The sequence below is a fragment of the Vicia villosa genome, linkage group LG6, assembly GCF_029867415.1.
Source record: "Vicia villosa cultivar HV-30 ecotype Madison, WI linkage group LG6, Vvil1.0, whole genome shotgun sequence".
Taxonomy (NCBI): Eukaryota; Viridiplantae; Streptophyta; class Magnoliopsida; order Fabales; family Fabaceae; genus Vicia; species Vicia villosa.
This window is the reverse complement of record NC_081185.1, coordinates 93704644-93724604: the sequence shown is the minus strand read 5'-3', so window position 1 is coordinate 93724604 and position 19961 is coordinate 93704644. Positions and strand designations below refer to the sequence as shown.

The following is a 19961-nucleotide window of genomic DNA, read 5'->3' as shown; positions in this document are numbered from 1 at the left end:
GAAATGGTAAATATTAAATAATAAAATTATTTTATAAATTAAAAGAATGGAATTGAAAAATTTTAAAAAATGTAGGGGTATAAGGATAATAGTAGGGTTATCAGGTATAATTTTCTCAAATGGTTTACATGACTTGTGGGCCTTAATTCACGCGAGCCTTGTAAAGGAAGCTTCGTCTACCCTATTTCTCTTATTTAGTTGAACAATAATAATAGGGTTTACAGTAGTCGCTAATTACGATGACTTGTGCAACACTGTCCCCGCCATTCATTCCTGACGAAATCATAGCTCAAATTTTGTGTTTGCTTCCTGTGAAAACGATCCTGCAACTCAGATGTGTGAGCAAGGCATGGAAAACTCTCATATCTGATCCATCCTTTGTCCAAAAACATTTCAACTATTCATCACTAAACCCATACCTCCTTTTCACACCAAGGAAACTGAGATACCTTACGAGTATAGTCAAATTCTTCCACGTGCTTCGTTTTCTCGAGACGGATTCGTTAATCACTGTTTCTAACGACAGTTTCTATGGAGGGATGGACAATTGTCAAGTAGTTGGTACCTGCAACGGATTAATCTGTTTGTTTTTCCATTATGGCCATCAAATTTACTGGTTTTGTTTATGGAACCCTGCCACGAGGATACTATCAGAAAAACTAGGGATTTTTCAAGACCATGGCACTATATATGACTCTGGCAAGTTCACTTTTGGTTGTGATATTTCAACTGAAACTTACAAGGTCGTGGCCTTAAGTAAGGTTGAGGTTCGGGAAGAGAACACACTTTCGGTGAGAAGTCAGTTCAGAGTTTTTGGGTTAAATGATAATTGTTGGAGAAATTTTCTATTTTGCTCTTCCATACCTGTTTGCTTGATATATGACAACACGGAAATGATTAATAATGGTCTCCATTTGAATGGTACTGTTAACTGGTTGGCTCTACCCAAATACATCAAACCATTTTATCGATATGATTGCAAACAGTTTGTTATTGTTTCGCCTGATCTTTCAACAGAGACATGCACACAGTTTTTGCTGCCGCCGGGTTTTGATGAGGTGCCATTCTTTCAGCCGACTCATAGTGTTCTAATGGACTGCCTTTGCTTTTCCCATGATTTAAAGGGATCTGAATTTGTTCTATGGCAGATGAAGGAGTTTGGAATTCAAAAGTCTTGGACTTTGTTATTTAAAATTAACTTCTTTGATATTCAAATGCACAACCGTCTAAGTCAAATTGGTACTTCTTTGTTGCCGTTGTACCTTTCTAAGAATGGAGATACGTGTATCTTGGCAGGTTATGAAGATGACCAAATAGTTATCTATATTCAGAGAGAAAAGAGAGTAAAGAGAATTGGAGTTGCAATTGCAACCGAATTCAGTTGGTTTTCTCCCATGGAATACCTTTCTCCCATGGAATACGTGGAAAGTTTAGTTTCAACTTGTTGAAAGTTAGTTCTCTTCTACTCTTTACAATTTTTTCATAAGATGCCTGGTATTGTCAACAGAATTATTTTATTTGTATGCTAATAATAATATTGATATGAAATCTATTACTGTTTTTAAAATATATCTTTTCTTTAACGATTAAGTTATACATGATTGTAGTGTCTACGATTAAGGTTGTATACTTGAAAGTTGATTCTGTTGCTATTGGAGCAATACAAATGCTAGGAGTAAAAACACCCTTCAATAAGAGCTCAGTTGATTCAATGCAGCAATACAAATGCTAGGAGTAAAAACATCTCAAAATATAATGTGAATCTATGTATCAGGAAGAAAAAGGATACTGCAACTATGGATTCTATTTTAGCAGCTAAAAAATCTTGTAGTAGTTTATCCAATATTAGAATTCCCCATCAAAGTATTGTTACATTACATGTCTCCCAACTCTTGCACATTATAGTATATATGTTTTGTAATCAGATAAGATCATCATATTCTAACAATTAATTTTGAAAAATACAGTAGAAATCGCATACAAGATCAGTTTTGTGTAGCACTACAATAAAAAAGTCTTTTTTCTTATCAAACTAACTAGTAACTAACTAATGATCTAACAATCTCTATCGTCAGGTCAAAGCATGTTGTAACAATGTGATAATGCTTTCAATAATCCATTGTCTGGCCAATGAGTCAAATTAAAGCCGACACTTCGACCTTTGATCTTTCTCACTTAAATGGCGATCCTTTCAAAGGAATTGACATTTCAAGACTTTAGTAGAATTGACTTTTCAAGTCTATGGACGGATAATGTTGAAGGAGATACAGATTACAGCAGATATGTAGTTCTGTATGAATTCACTTGTTTTGGGAGACATGGCCAATTTTTAAGGCTAATATTATCAATCCTCTAGTGACTATAGATAGTAATTTGATCATTTTTACTTGCATCGAGACACTTATGTTAATTTGAACAGGAAATGGGGTGACATGATTGTTTCTTTGTAGTTTTAAGGCTAGGTAAGTTGCGCAACCAAAACATGATTAGTGCTTCAAAATTTTATACAAAATGCTTATATGCAAACTAATCTGAATTTCCTTGAAATATTTGTTTCCCTTCTTTTTCTTTGAAACAGAGAAATAAAATGGGAGGAATAAAATCAAAAAAACTCTTCCTTAAAACCACTTGATTGTGACCAGTATCGTTGAGAATAAGATTCTTAAACAAAACAACTTTCTTTGCATAAGTATGTCATTTAAGTAAGTACTTTTCAACCTTCTCCACCTCTTTTGTGCTCCCAATGTAAAGTGGAACACGTTGATGAATCTGTCCATAAAATGTAAAAAAATGAATAGGACTATCATCACACCATTTATCACAAACTATTAAAGATTTTAGCATGGTTTCGTAAAGCTCGGTTTCCCGGTTAAACTCAGTTCAAAACCGACAAATTGGTCGGTTCCTGATTCAACTGGTTCGGACTAGTTTTTTCTTTTTTAAAATTAGGGACATATAAATTAAATCTACACTTACTTCTGTGGGTTGAATGTCAAGTACTCTCTGATGACCATCTGAACCTTTTCCACCAGCCTGTTCAACAAAGAAACTCATTGGAGCACACTCATACAAAAGCCTAAGCTTCCCATTCTTACTTTTCTTGTCCCTAGGGTATCCATAAATGCCATGTTGGAACATTATGCATATATTCCAATATAGGGAGAAGAATTGAAAAAGTTCATTAAGTCAAGTCCCACATTGTATATTAGTTGTAAAAAACTCCTTAGTCTCACATTGCTTAGATTAGAAATTTTGGCTAGTTTACTTCCTTATATAAGGAAGTCACTTGTTTCATTCCAAAACACACCAAAAACTTATTTTGAGTTTTTCCTTCCTCACTCTCATAACTCCGCGTCTTTTGAATTGTCGAAGCGCCAACTTCTCCCCTTTTCTTTCTACTCGTTGAATTTTCTGAGTACTTTCTTGAATTCTCCTTGGAGAATAATGTTAATTTCTATTCGTTTGAGTTGAGAAATTATCAAGTATAATTTTTATTGGATTCTCTTTAGAGAATTATTGAAATTTCTCTTGGTTTGAGAAATTGCTACGACTAGTCGTTATACCAGATACTAAGATGGTATTTATACCATATTTGAATGGTCCTAGTACCATCTGCGGGTGTATTTCTAGATCGATAATCTACCGTGCAAGTAGTAATTGTATAGTATAGAACTAAGCTGTTTTATCTTGGAGGCGTCGTGGTTATTAAGAGCTGCTTTGCATAATTTTGACAGTATCGCGAAACGTCTTAAAGAAAGCATACTGATCCGCGACTCGACCCGGTAATTTCTTCGGTGGCAAACTTGTTAAAATCGTGATCCAAAAATTTTAAGACGTTTCAAATTGCCATGGCTACTGAAGAAATTATTGGTTGTTCTGCGGATACTTTCTTTGACAAACCGTTCATGTTTGAGAGATGTCACTTCAAATGTTGGCAACAAATGATGATTTTCTTCTTAATGTTGAAAAAGATAGCTAACATTTTGACCGAGGATATTTTGTTACTCATTCTGGATCAACCGAACAAATTAACTGTAAGAATCTGAGGATTCAAAAGGAACACGTAATAGTGCTGAAGTTGAATCTGCTGCACAGATAAAGCGAATAATTTACAGCTTAGAAAAGTAATCACCTTAGAGAAAGAATTATAATAACATTCTGAATGAAATTGCAAATGATTTGTATGACTATTACAGTAACTGCGATACTTCAAAATATATTTAAGAGGCTCTGAAAAACAAGCATAACATTGAAGAAGTTGGAGAACAAAAGAATGATTTTAGCGTCTACGTGAAGTATCAGATGGTAGATGAAAGGTCAGTGGAAATCCAAAGTCACAAACTTCGAAAGATTGCTCATGAGATCATCACTAAAGGTATGTACTTATATGTACAATTTGAATTTCATTTATTATTGACAAACTGTCCCCTAGTTTGAAAGTCTTTAAGAATTATGTTTTGTTACAAAATAAAATAATTTTTAATTGAGAGACTGAGTATTCTCATTAAAGAAGAATATCAGAGACATGATTAAATAGAAAAGTCTCGGTTGTTTTAAACAACAAAAAGAAATTCGGTGTGGTTCTGAAGTCATATGGAAAATCATTAAAGAATTAGAACCGCAATATTGTGAACCGAATTAAGAATGAGAACCCTTATATGGCCTCAATTGCTCCAACTAGACAACAACCACCACCTCATAGAAATGACCTTGTTTTCCTTTTGTTTCAACTATGGAAAACTAAGTCATATGGATAAGAGATGTAGCCTATAATGCTTGAAGTTGGTGTAGTCCGTAATGCACTGGTTAACATGGCTAATGGAAAATTTATTCATATAATCATTGAAATCAACATGGTTGATGGATATGATGGTTGGTGGATAAACACATGCGTCTCTCATCGTGTTTGTAATGATCGTGTTATGTTTAAAACATACACGAATACTAAAGATAAGAAAGTGTTATTGGAATATGTCCACACCACTAATGTTGTCGATATTGGAGAAGTGGAACAAGGTCCACCTATGAAAAGACTTCAATCTTGAAGGATGTCATGTATGCTCCCGAGATTATAAAGAATCATGTTTATGTTTTTTTTTCTTCTTCTAAATAAGGCAAGATTTAGTCAGTTTATTGGAGTAGATTTGTACACCAACATCACAAAGAATGATATTTTTGTGAATGAAATTGATAAGTTTAAGAACTTTGTAAGAATTTGTAGTGATAGGTAAACTGTATGATTCTAGTTTGTTAAATTATTTTTATAAACAACATGTAGTTGTATATCAAATGACTGCTCCATATTCTCCTAAAATGAATGGTAAAGTAGAACTTGTTGTTGCAATTATAATGAATTTTGGTGCCGCACCTCACTAATGGGAAAATTTTATTGACTGTTTGTTATGTCCTGAATAGAGTTCCCAAGTCAAAGAATAATATATCTCCTTATGATCTATTAAAGAAAAGACAACTAATCTTGTCTTATTTGAGGACTTGGGAATGTCTGGCTTATGTCACAATTCTGGATCCGAAACGAGTTAAACTCGCTAGTAGAGCATATGAATGTGTATTCATTAGATATGCAACAAACAGTAAGGCATATAGGTTTTATAACCTAAATGAAAAAGTGATCATAGAATCAAATGATGTTAATTTCTATGAAGACAAATTTCCCTTTAAATCGAGAAATAGTGGGGGGTACTCAATTGAGTCACATTCTTGTGATAAAAAGCACAGAAAGCAACAACAATGTAGAAACAGAACTTTGACGAAGTAAAAGAGTAAAAGTCTATAAAGACTATGAGCCTGACTATGCGGCTTATAATGTAGAAGAAGATTCAATAATTCTTCAAGAAGCTTTATCATCTCTGGATGCAGACTTTTGGCAAGAAGCTATTAATGATGAGATAGATTCTCTGGAGTCTAACAAGACCTGACACTTAGTAGACTTGCCTCATGGATGCAAACCAATCGGTTGTAAATGGGTTTTGAAAAATAAACTAAAATCTGATGGAATTATTGATAAATACAATGCTCTCCTTGTAGCCAAGTGATAATAAATAGAGAAAATATAGATTTCATCGACACCTTCTCTCATATAACTAGGTTTACATCCATTAGGGTACTTATTTCAGTAGATTCTATTTATAACTTAATAGTATACCAAATGGATGTTAAAACAACCTTTCTAAATGGTGACTTAGAAGAAGAAATCTATATGGAATAACCGGAAGGACTTATGATACACGGATAAGAAAACAAGGTCTGTAAGTTAGATAAGTCTCTGGTATGAATTAAAACAAGCTCCTAAATAATGGCATGAAAAGTTTGAAAATTTAATGATACCGAATGGGTATAAAGTGAATGAAAGTGACAAATGGGTTTATTATCAATTTGAGAATCGCATGTACACTATCATATGTCTCTATGTAGACGATTTACTCATATTTTGATCAAACATTCAAACCATTAATGATGTGAAATCATTGTTGTGCAACAACTTTGATATGAAAGATCTCGGAGAAGCAAGTGTGATTCTTGGTATCAAGATCACGAGATCCAAGCAAGGAACTTCTTTGGATCAATCACACTATATCGAGAAGATCTTAAAGAAATAAACATACTTTGATTGTAAACCTGTGTGCACACCATATGATCCAAGTGTGAAATTGTTTAAGAACACTTGTGAAAGTGTAAGAAAAACAGAGTATACGAGCATCATTGGAAATCTTAAGTATGCCACTGATTGTATTAGACTCGACATTGCATATGTCGTAGAATTGCTATGTAGATTTACGAGTAGACCAAGTAACGAGCAATGTCAAGCTATTGAGCGAGTCATGAGGTACCTTAAAAGGACCATAGATATCAGCCTACTTTATCAGAGATTTCCTAGTGTACTTGAAGGATACAATGATGCAGATTGGAATACCTTGTCAGGTGATTCCAAAGCTACTAGTGGCTATGTATTCAACATAGTTAGAGGAGCTGTATCTTGGAAATAAATAAATAAAAACAGACTATCATGGCTCAGTCCACGATGGAGTCTGAAATGATAGAATTAGCAAATGCTAGTGAAGAAGCAAGTTGGTTAAGATGCTTGCTAACTGAGATTCCCTTATGGGAAAAACCTATGCCAGTTGTGTTGATCCGTTGTGATAGTACCGCCACTATTGCAAAAATTAAGAACCATTATTATAATGGTAAAAGACGTCAAATAAGAAGAAAGCACAATGCCCTTAGAGATTGTATCTCTAAAGGAGCTGTAAGAGTGGATCATGTACGCATTTGTGAAAACTTAGCAGATCCTTTGACGAAAGGATTAGCTAGAGAGAAAGTCCATAATACATCCAAAAAGATGGGACTAATGCCTATATAGAAATGAGTTGCACATGATGGTAACCCGACCTAAATGACGGAGATCCCAAGAAATAGGTTCAATGGGTAAAAACAAGTTGTGAGTAATATGAGGCGATCATGCTAGAGTAAATAAAAGAAGCATGAATCCTGAAGTAATAAGAGGATAAGATAATAGAAAATCTTAATGAGATCTATACTTTGTATGAGGGAGTACCTAGACTACAAGAGTACTCTTGATAGACTCACCTATGTTATTGTGAAACTGAGGCAGGTTCCTATGGAGTTTCGAGGCAGAATTCCTAGAGCCTTCACTAAACCGGGATACACGTGCAGGGCCATTAAAGCACGGGCTATTAGAATACACCTTAAGAAAAGGTTGTGTGCGAGTTTGATGTCTGAGATAGAGTTCAAGACAATTGTGTCACTCTTGTTGAATCGAAATCCTACTTGCTACGCAAAGGTTCTGAAGGATAGAAAAATACTTAGAAAGGGGGGGTTTGAATAAGTGTAGTTTCAAAAACTCGTAAGATAAAAATAATTTGCACAAGTATTTTTATCCTGGTTCGTTGTTAACTAAACTACTCCAGTCCACCCTATACAAGGTGATTTACCTCAACTGAGGATTTAATCCACTAATCACACGAGATTACAATGGTTTTCCACTTAGACAACTTCTAAGTCTTCTAGAGTCTTCTGATCACAACTTGATCACTCTAGGAACAAATGCTTAGACACAAGCTAAGACTTTCTTAGAGTATCCTGACCACCACGTGATCACTCTAATTACAACTGCTTAGACACAAGCTAAGACTTCCTAGAGTATCCTGATCAACACTTGATCACTCTAGTTACTTACAAATTAATGTAATCAATTCTAAGAGTATTACAATTGCTTCTGAAAAGCTATAATCACAAACTGTGATATTTCTCTTAACGTTTAAGCTTAATCTCACTAATATATTACAACAGCAATGTAGTGATCTTTGATGAAGATGAAGTTTCTGAGCTTTGAGTTGAACAGCGTTTCAGCAAGTTTTTCAGAATAAGTTCGTTCAAGATTCATAACCTTGCTTCTCATCAGAACTTCATATATATAGGCGTTTGAGAAGATGACCGTTGGGAGCATTTAATGCTTTGCGTATTCCGTACAGCATTGCATTTAATGTTTCACTGTATTGTCAACTACCTCGAGCCTTGCTTTTGCTGTGACTACTGACATTGCCTTTAATAGCTTCTAACGTTCCTTTTGTCAGTCAGCGTAGCCTGCCATCTAGTACTTGATTCTGATTTGTTCTTTGTAAATACTACGTTGAAAATCATCAGAGTACAAACAGCTTGGTGCAGAGCATCTTCTGATCTTCTGATCTTGATATGCTTCTGAGCGTGGTTTCATGACTTCAGTGCTTCTGCTTCTGAACTCAAGTTCTTCTGATGCTTCTAATAGACCATGTTCTGATTCTGCTTGACCATCTTCTGATGTCTTGCCAGACCATGTGCTGAAGTTGCATACTGAACCTTCTGAGTCAAAGCTTCTTAGCGCTGATTTGTGCATACTCTTTATATATTTCCTGAAACGGAAATTGCATAGGATTAGAGTACCACATTATCTTGAGCAAAATTCATATACATTGTTATCATCAAAACTAAGATTATTGATCAGAACAATTCTTGTTCTAACAATCTCCCCCTTTTTGATGATGACAAAAACATATATAAATGATATGAATTTGCAATCAGAATAACAGACGGCAAAAGACAATTACACAGTTATAGCATAAGCATATAAACATAATGTGAATGTGTCTCCCCCTGAGATTAACAATCTCCCCCTGAGATGAATAATCTCCCCCTGAAATTAATACTAGAAGAATTTTATAAATAAAAGACTTCCCTGAGTATTTCAGTAGAGACGTTCACATATGCTTGAACTTCAGAACATTCACTGCTTCTGATTTCTGCTTCCATGGGACAGCTTTAGAACATTGAATTTCTTTAGATCCTCAGAACATTCACAGCTTCTGATTCCTGCTTCCATCGGACAGCTTCAGAACTTGAATTTCTTTGATCCTCAGAACATTCACAGCTTCTGATTTCTGCTTCCAGCGGACAGCTTCAGAGCTTGAATTTCTTCTTACATCACTTCATGCTAGATTGTATCAGAACATTGTTGAATGTACCAGAGCATCATCAGAGCATCTCTACATCCTGAAATGTTACAGAACAAAACTAAACGACAAAAGTCAGCATGAATGAATCAGAACATAAAATATGTTTCAGAACATATAATATGTATCAGAGCCATATAAGCCGTATAAAATGTATCAGAACATATTCTATCATCAGAATATCTGATCATTCTTCCTTCTTGCTTCTGATTCTGAAGCTTCATAGCACTCAGCTTGCTTCAAGAATCCAAGAACTTGATTCATCTTGTTTCTTATTGATCTTGAATCTTCAATTCCTGCAACAACACAACTTAGAAACATATGAAGCTTGCAGCTTCTGTTAGTAATGTGGGGGCTTTCTTCCCGGCAACTGCTAATATAAATCAAATCATTTATAACTATTTCTCCCCCTTTTTGTCATAACATCAAAAAGAATGTAAAAGATTCAGATGTAAGCACAGGACAAATGGAAAGAGAAACAAATAGTCATTGATAAAATAAGCAGAAGTACAAGAGTTAGCAGAATAAGCTTTTCATTGATTAACCAAACAGAGTTACAGAAGATGTATGCTGATACACAAGTGCAACAAGCAAAGAAAACTACAAGGACACAAAGACTACAACCCTAGCCTAGTCCTAATCTAAGCCAGCATATCATGAATCCCAGCGTTGTTCTTGCTCTTGCTTGGTCATCAAATCTTGAAACTCTGCATGCCTGAGCAGCTCCCAGAGAAAGAAGTAAATGAATACAAAAGAGGAACTGAGAACAGTTCACCAGGAGAGAGCGTATTCTCAGATGGGCTTTCCCTTAACATAGAAGTTAAGTCCTTATGGAACCTAACTTCATCCAATATCTCAAGAAAGTCTTCTTCCTTTGGACAAATGTTGATAACAGCATCAAAGAAGAGATCTGACTTGAGAAAAACTTGGAATGCCATCCCGAGATATGTTTCTCATCCTGTAACCGATTAACCCTTCCATCCGTTCTATTCAAATAGATCATCCACTTTTGAGACTTAGTTTCTTCAACTGGTTTAAAGTTTTGATGAAGGGAACTAGGCGAAGGATTCATGATGAACGCTAGATCGATGAAGAATGAACTAGGGTTTACGCAAAAGATATTCATAGAAAAGTGAGAGAAGGAAAGAGAGAGCACAAAGATTGATTGAAGAATGCAAAGAAATGGAGAAATAAATAGAGGGAATGTGGGGAAGGAAACGTTCTAGGGAAGGGAAACGTTTGAAGGATATAAAAACGAAAAAGAAAATAAAAGAAATGATGAATGGCATTTAATGTTACGTGACAAGAGGAGAGAGAAACTATGACAAATGAAGTGATAGAACAGTTACCTAGGAAAGACGCCTCCTCAACTGCACGCATGCTTGTCCAAATAAGGTAGACACGTGTTACCATCTGGAAAGCTAGATACAGCTGTATTTACTTTAAAAGATATTCTGAATCAACTTAGACAATGAAACGTTAGTAATAAACGAGTCACTACTTCTAATTGATTTAAGATCAGAACTTCTTATAAAACGTTAATCCAATCTCATTTCAGAAGATAGCCATACATAAGATTTTCTCATCTTCTCATTCTGGGCATAAATCCATACTGATATTCTTCATAATGAACTTAAACCTATCTTCAGCCAGGGGTTTTGTAAAGATATCAGCCCACTGATGGTCTGTATCCACAAAGTTTAAAGATAAGACACCCTTCTGAACATAGTCCCTTATGAAATGATGTTTAATCTCTATATGTTTAGCTTTTGAATGCAATATAGGATTCTTAGATAAACAAATAGCAGAAGTATTATCACAGAAGATAGGAATGTTACTCTCAAATATTTGATAATCTTCTAACTGACTTTTCATCCAGAGCATTTGTGTGCTACAACCAGCAGCAGCAACATATTCTGCTTCTGTAGTTGAAAGAGCAATGGTTGCTTGCTTCTTGCTGTACCAAGAGATTAGATGACTTCCAAGAAATTGACAACTTCCAGAAGTACTTTTCCTCTCAATTCTATCTGCATCATAGTCAGCATCACAGAATCCTACTAAGTTGTAATCTTTGGATCTTCTGTAAACTAAACCAACATTAGTAGTACCTTTCAGATACCTCAGAATTCTCTTAACGGCAGTTAAATGAGATTCTCTCGGATCTGATTGGAATCTAGCACACAGACAAACACTGAACAGAATGTCAGGTCTAGAAGCAGTTAAATATAGAAGAGATCCAATCATACCTCTGTACAACTTCTGATCTACCTTCTTACTTACCTCATCCTTACCTAGGACACATGTTGGATGCATAGGAGTTTTGGCTTCTTTGCTTTCAGAAAGATTAAACTTCTTCAGAAGTTCTTTCATATACTTCGTTTGATGAACATAGGTTCCTTCTGATGTTTGATTGATTTGAATCCCAAGGAAATACTTGAGTTCACCCATCATGCTCATCTCAAACTCAGCCTGCATAGACTCAGCAAACTCCTTTCCAAGTGTAGCATTAGATGTTCCAAAGATAATATCATCAACATATATTTGACAAATTAAAATATCCTTTTTTAAATGTTTTACAGAAGAGAGTAGTGTCCACTTTTCCTCTAGTGAAACCATTTTCCAGAAGGAAAGAACTCAAACGTTCATACCAAGCTCTAGGAGCTTGTTTCAATCCGTATAATGATTTCTTTAATTTAAAAACATGATTTGGAGACATGGAGTCTTCAAAACCAGGAGGTTGATGGACATAAACTTCTTCATCTATGTAACCATTTAAGAAGGCATTCTTAACATCCATCTGATAAAGAGTGATGTTGTGTTGAGTGGCAAAAGAAATTAATAGACGAATAGATTCTAACCTGGCCACTGGTGCAAAGGTTTCTGTGTAGTCAATCCTTTCTTGCTGACTATAACTTTGAGCAACCAGTCTGGCTTTGTTTCTTACCACTTCTCCCTTCTCGCTTAGCTTGTTTCTGAACACCCACTTAGTACCAATGATGTTAAATCCTTTTGGTCTAGGAACCAAGTCTCATACATCATTCCTTGTAAACTGATTTAGTTCTTCTTGCATGGCAATTATCCAGTCTGGATCTTCTAGAGCTTGATCAACAGAAGTTGGCTCGATCAAAGAAACTAGACCTAATTGGAAATCTGCATTGTTCTTAAGGAATGCCCTTGTTCTGATGGGATCGTCTTTCTTTCCAAGGATCACATCTTCTGAATGAGCTGAAGCAAGTCTAGGTGATCTTCTGATTGTTGGCTCTTCAGAAATCCTGAGATTCTCTAAGGATGCAGCAACTTGATCTTCTGATCCATTGCTTCTGAGACTATCAGCTTCTGCAGCTTTGCTTCTTGGTTCTACTTCTTCTGATATACCAATATCAAAATCTGCAAAATTCTCAAACTGCTTTGGCTTTTCAAGACCAAGCTTATCATCAAACCTGATATTGATTGATTCTTCTACAATCAATGTTTCAGTATTGTATACTCTGTAGCCTTTAGAGCGTTCAGAATATCCAAGAAGAAAACACTTTTGTGCCTTAGAATCAAACTTACCAAGATGATCTTTAGTGTTCAGAATAAAACAAACACATCCAAAAGGATGAAAATATGAAATGTTGGGCTTTCTGTTCTTCCACAATTCATAAGGAGTCTTATTTAGAATAGGTCTTATAGAGATTCTATTCTGAATATAACATGCAGTGTTTATTGCTTCTGCCCAGAAGTGCTTAGCCATATTGGTTTCGTTGATCATGGTTCTGGCCATTTCTTGTAGAGTCCTATTCTTTCGTTCTACAACTCCATTTTGTTGTGGAGTTCTAGGACAAGAGAAATCAAGGGCAATACCATTTTCTTTGAAGAACTCCTCAAAGAATTTGTTCTCAAATTCACCACCATGATCACTTCTGACCTTTATGATTTTACACTCCTTCTCAGTTTGGATCTGAGTGCAGAATTCAAAGAACACTGAATGAGACTCATCCTTGTGTTTCAAGAACTTTACCCATGTCCAGCGGCTATAATCATCAACGATGACTAATCCATATTTCTTCCCTTTGACAGATGCTGTTTTGACTGGGCCAAACAGATCAATGTGCAAAAGTTCTAACGGCCTTGAGGAAGAGACAACATTCTTAGACTTGAATGCAGGTTTGGAGAACTTGCCCTTCTGACATGCTTCACAAAGAGCATCTGATTTGTATTTCAGATTAGGGAGTCCTCTGACAAGATTTAGTTTGTTAATCTGAGAAATCTTTCTCAAACTAGCATGTCCTAATCTCCTGTGCCAGACTCATTGCTCTTCAGAAACAGACATAAGACAAGTCACCTTCTGATTCTTAAGATCCTGAAGATCTGTCTTATAAATGTTGTTCTTTCTCTTGCCTGTAAATAGGATTGAGCCATCCTTCTGACTTACAGCCTTGCAAGACTTTTGATTAAAGATTATATCATAACCATTGTCACTTAATTGACTTATGGACAATAAGTTATGAGCTAATCCATCTACTAGAAGAACATTAGAAATAGAAGGAGAGTTACCAGACTTTATAGTTCCTGAGCCAATAATTTTGCCCTTCTGATCTCCTCCAAACTTCACTTCTCCAACAGATTTAAGCACCAGGTCTTGGAACATAGACCTTCTTCCTGTCATGTGTCGCGAGCATCCAGAGTCCAGGTACCATGACATGTTGTGCTTTTCCTTCTTTGCAGCCAAGGATATCTGCAATAGGAATAATCTTTTCCTTAGGTACCCACAATTTCTTGGGTCCTTTCTTGTTAGTTCTCCTCAAGTTCTGATTGAACTTGGGTTTAGCAAAATATTTAACAGGAGGAACAGCATGATATTCTTTAGGTTTATCAGCATGATATTTCTTAGGATGTGTCACATGCTTCTTGGTGTGAACAGTGTTAAACTTCTGTGCATGTGACGTGAGCCTAATATCATGAGCATGGCCATATTTGAACTGATCATACAATGGCTTGTATGTGATCTTCAGATCATCAACAGGTTCAAATTTATGTGAGGTATCACCCTCATAGCGAAAACCAAACCTTTTGTTTCCAGAAACACCATATATCATAGAAGCAAGATGACTTCTACCAATACTTCTAGATAAGAACTTTCTGAAGCTCGATTCATATTCTTTCAGAATATGATTCATGCTAGGAATGGATTTTTCTGTTTCAGAAGGAGATCCACTATCTTTGGATAGATTTAAAACTTTTTCCTTCAGTTCAGAATTTTCCAATTCCAGCTTCTTAGTTTCAAATTCAAACTGCTTTTTCAGCTTTTTGTATTTGATACTAAGATGAGCCTTGAGTTCCAGAAGTTCTGTTAAACTGGAAACTAACTCTTCTCTAGATAGTTCAGAAAATACCTCTTCAGAATCTGATTCTGATGTAGATTCTGATCCATCATCCATTGTGGCCATTAGTGCCAGATTTGCCTGCTCATCTTCAGAGTCTGATTCTGATTCTGAATCATCCCATGTTGCCATAAGACCTTTCTTCTTATGAAATTTCTTCTTGGGATTTTCCTTCTGAAGTTTTGGGCACTCACTTTTGAAGTGTCCTGGCTCATTGCATTCATAGCACACGACCTTTTTCTTGTCATATCTTCTGCCTCCAGAAGATTCTCCTCTTTCAGGCTTCTTTGAACTTTTGAAGCTCCTGAACTTCCTTTGCTTGCTTTTCCAGAGTTGATTGACTCTTCTGGAAATCATGGACAGTTCATCTTCTTCTTCTTCTTCTGATTCTGATTCTTCAGAATCTTCTTCTTCAGCCTGAAAAGCGTTAGTGCATTTTTTAAAATTAGATTTTAATGCAACAGACTTACCTTTCTTCTGAGGTTCATTTGCGTCAAGTTCAATCTCATGACTCCTCAGGGCACTGATCAGCTCTTCCAAAGAAACTTCATTCAGATTCTTCGCAATCTTGAATGCAGTCACCATTGGGCCCCATCTTCTGGGCAAGCTTATGATGATCTTCTTTACATGATCAGCCTTGGTGTAGCCTTTGTCCAGAACTCTTAATCCAGCAGTCAGAGTTTGAAATCTTGAAAACATCTTCTCAATGTCTTCATCATCCTCCATCTTCAAGGCTTCGTACTTCTGGATTAGTGCAAGAGCTTTGGTCTCCTTGACTTGAGCATTTCCTTCATGAGTCATTTTCAAGGACTCATATATGTCATGAGCCGTTTCCCTGTTAGATATCTTCTCATACTCAGCATGAGAGATAGCATTTAGCAAAACAGTCCTGCATTTGTGATGATTTTTTAAATCTTTCTTTTGATCATCAGTCATTTCGCTTCTCGTGAGCCGTACACCAGTAGATTTAACAGGATGTTTGTAACCATCCAACAGAAGATCCCATAGATCAGCATCCAGACCAAGAAAGTAACTTTCCAATTTATCTTTCCAGTATTCAAAATTTTCACCATCAAATACTGGTGGTCTAGTATAACCATTGTTACCATTGTATTGCTCAGCTGAGCCAGATGTAGATGTAGATGTATTTGTTGAAATTTCACCAGCCATCTTTTACTGAAGCGTTTTTCTCTTCCTGAATCTTTTCTAAACACGGTTAAGTGCTTGCACCTTAGAACCGACGCTCTGATGCCAATTGAAGGATAGAAAAACACTTAGAAAGGGGGGGGTTTGAATAAGTGTAGTTTCAAAAACTCGTAAGATAAAAATAATTTGCACAAGTATTTTTATCCTGGTTCGTTGTTAACTAAACTACTCCAGTCCACCCTATACAAGGTGATTTACCTCAACTGAGGATTTAATCCACTAATCACACGAGATTACAATGGTTTTCCACTTAGACAACTTCTAAGTCTTCTAGAGTCTTCTGATCACAACTTGATCACTCTAGGAACAAATGCTTAGACACAAGCTAAGACTTTCTTAGAGTATCCTGACCACCACGTGATCACTCTAATTACAACTGCTTAGACACAAGCTAAGACTTCCTAGAGTATCCTTATCAACACTTGATCACTCTAGTTACTTACAAATTAATGTAATCAATTCTAAGAGTATTACAATTGCTTTTGAAAAGCTATAATCACAATCTGTGATATTTCTCTTAACGTTTAAGCTTAATCTCACTAATATATTACAACAGCAATGTAGTGAGCTTTGATGAAGATGAAGTTTCTGAGCTTTGAGTTGAACAGCGTTTCAGCAAGTTTTTCAGAATAAGTTCGTTCAAGATTCGTAACCTTGCGTCTCATCAGAACTTCATATATATAGGCGTTTGAGAAGATGACCGTTGGGAGCATTTAATGCTTTGCGTATTCCGTACAGCATTGCATTTAATGTTTCACTGTATTGTCAACTACCTCAAGCCTTGCTTTTGCTGTGACTACTGACATTGCCTTTAATAGCTTCTAACGTTCCTTTTGTCAGTCAGCGTAGTCTGCCATCTAGTACTTGATTCTGATTTGTTCTTTGTAAATACTACGTTGAAAATCATCAGAGTACAAACAGCTTGGTGCAGAGCATCTTCTGATCTTCTGATCTTGATATGCTTCTGAGCGTGATTCCATGACTTCAGTGCTTCTGCTTCTGAACTCAAGTTCTTCTGATGCTTCTAATACACCGTGTTCTGATTCTACTTGACCATCTTCTGATGTTTTGCCAGACCATGTGCTGAAGTTGCATACTGAACCTTCTGAGTCAAAGCTTCTTAGCGCTGATTTGTGCATACTCTTTATATATTTCCTGAAAGGGAAATTGCATAGGATTAGAGTACCACATTATCTTGAGCAAAATTCATATACATTGTTATCATCAAAACTAAGATTATTGATCAGAACAATTCTTGTTCTAACAGGTTCATGTCGTAGACACCTCTGCTTATGCACAATCTTAGAAACGTCTGACGTTATTTCTGAAACACTGTTTTAAATTCAAGTGGGGGATTGTTGGAACATTATGCATATATTCCAATATAGGGAGATGAATTGAAAAAGTTCATTAAGTCAAGTCCCACATTGTATATTAGTTGTAAAAACTCCTTAGTCCCACATTGCTTAGATTAGAAATTTTGACTAGTTTACTTCCTTATATAAGGAAGTCACTTGTTTCATTCCAAAACACACCAAAAACTTATTTTGAGTTTTTCCTTCCTCACTCTCATAACTCCGCGTCTTTCGAATTGTCGAAGCGCCAACTTCTCCCCCTTTCTTTCTACTCGTTGAATTTTCTGAGTACTTTCTTGAATTCTCCTTGGAGAATAATGTTAATTTCTCTTCGTTTAAGTTGAGAAATTATCAAGTATAATTTTTATTGGATTCTCTTTAGAGAATTATTGAAATTTCTCTTGGTTTGAGAAATTGCTACGAATGGTCGTTATACCAGATACTAAGATGGTATTTATACCATATTTGAATGGTCCTAGTACCATCTGAGGATGTATTTCTAGACCGATTATCTACCGTGCAAGTAGTAATCGTATAGTATAGAACTGGGTTGTTTTATCCTGGAGGAGCCGTGGTTATTAAGAGCTGATTTGCATAATTTTGGCAGTACCGTGAAACGTCTTAAAGAAAGCGTACTGATCCGCGACTCGACCCGATAATTTCTTCGGTGGCAAACTTGTTAAAATCGTGATCCAAAATGCCACCATACAACAGTGACATGTGGAAATCACCAACCAAACTACCAATATACCTTGTTGAATAAGGCTTGCCACTAGGACCTGGCTCCTTAAGATCATTAATATATTTCTTCAAATTTTCATCCCATAGCTTGTAATTCCCTTCAAATTATCACGAAATGTTTGACAATTATCCAAATCAACGACTTATTGTTACCCATTGAATCTTGAGATTAATGTTCTGTTAACATAAGATTGGGTTGCCGCCATTGTCGAAACTCTTACTCAAGGAGTTTCAACCTCATACCTCTCGAGGTTGTCAATATTAAGTCTCTGACCAATAGCTTAGTAAATGATTTTCCCAAATTATAGATCGATCGTATATATGTGGGTGAAATGATTATATCTTTAATTAATTTTCTCATGAAAGAATATCTAAGGCCTCAGTGCCTAGACTTTCCATTATACATTTTGTTGAATACTTTAACTAAAATTGCCTTACTATCGTAATGTGCCAACACCTTTAAAATATTATCTTTAGCCAATGGAACTTCCAACTTATGATCCCTTAACCATTCAAATTCTTGACCAGCGGAAGCGAGAGCCACAAACTTTGATTCCATGGTTTAGAAAGTGATGCATGTTTATTTCTTGTTCGTCTAAGAAATTAGATCCCACCTAGTGTAAATATTCATGAATTTATAAATTTAAGATCTCCAACACTCGATATCCAAATCTTATTGGTATATCCTTCTAATATGGTAGGAAACCTACCATAATGAAGATCAAGATTTTGGTTTTAAAAGATAATGAAAAATCTTTGTGGTGGCCTTCCAATCCTCACCATTTGGATTGCTAGTAAATTTACTCATTTTTTATTTACAACTGCTATATCGCATATAATACATTGCATTAGAAAACCAATTTCACTTGTGTATTCTAATATAGCCATAATTCTTCCATCATCATTTTGACACTAAGATCAAATTAAATATTTATTTTTTTTAAAACGTGACAGTTTGAACTTATCAAGAACTTTCTCAACAAAGTGTATTTGACTAAGTTCATAACCCCATAATTTTTGTATTACTTTGATCCCCAAAAGAGTGTCAACTAGTCCAAGATCTTTCATCTTGAATGTGGAAGTTTTCTCAATATAGTGTGTTTGACTATGTTTTATACCCCACTCTTTCGCTTTACTTTGATCAAAAAGACTGTTCACTATTTCAAGTTTTTTCATCTTGAATGTGGAAGTTAGAAACCTCTTTGTTTCTAAGATTCAATTCATCTCGTTGCTAATGATCAACATGTAATCAACATATAGACAAAGGAATATCACAATATTCTCACACAACTTTGTGTACAAACACTTACAACAAGAATTAGATGAAGAATATTTTAGATAATCATGCATGATGATGCAAGAAGGTCTTTTAGATGAAGTGAGAGATGAAATTATGAGAAATTTAGAGTAATATAGCATAAATTGAAATGATTACCTTAGTTTTGTTCACTTTTCTCAAATTCTCACTTGAATTTTTATGTTCAACCTTCTTAATCAACTTCATCATTGATGTACATGACACTTTTGATCCTTTTATTCTTTGATAATCTCTGTCATCATCAAAACTAGATATAAGATGTATTCTTCAAAATCTCCCCCTTTTTGATGATGACAAACTCTTTGAATTTGTGTTTTGATAAGATTGAAAAGTCTCCCCCTAAGTTTTGTGTCTCCCTTTTAATTTTTTGAACTTTGCAATGACAAAGTCAAACTTTTGATGTCATTGCTTCACTGCTTGTTTTAATCCATACAAGGATTTGACAAGCTTT

At 35.5% G+C, this 19961-nt stretch overlaps 2 protein-coding genes across 2 annotated transcripts; one reads left to right on the top strand and one right to left on the bottom strand.

The window, feature by feature from the left end:
- The first annotated feature begins 217 nt into the window (after nt 1-217).
- On the top strand, nt 218-2407 carry LOC131609339 (F-box/kelch-repeat protein At3g23880-like). The gene is made up of 2 exons (XM_058881022.1): nt 218-1450; nt 1608-2407. The coding sequence occupies exon 1, from the start codon at nt 240-242 to the stop codon at nt 1446-1448; it is 1209 nt and encodes a 402-aa protein (XP_058737005.1). The 5' UTR covers nt 218-239; the 3' UTR covers nt 1449-1450; nt 1608-2407.
- LOC131614153 (fructose-1,6-bisphosphatase, chloroplastic-like) lies at nt 2393-18751 on the bottom strand. The gene is made up of 4 exons (XM_058885780.1): nt 18631-18751; nt 18155-18290; nt 2977-3127; nt 2393-2769 (listed from the first exon to the last, which is right to left on the bottom strand). The coding sequence occupies exons 1-4, from the start codon at nt 18749-18751 to the stop codon at nt 2695-2697; spliced, it is 483 nt and encodes a 160-aa protein (XP_058741763.1). The 3' UTR covers nt 2393-2694.
- Nucleotides 18752-19961: the final 1210 nt, after the last annotated feature.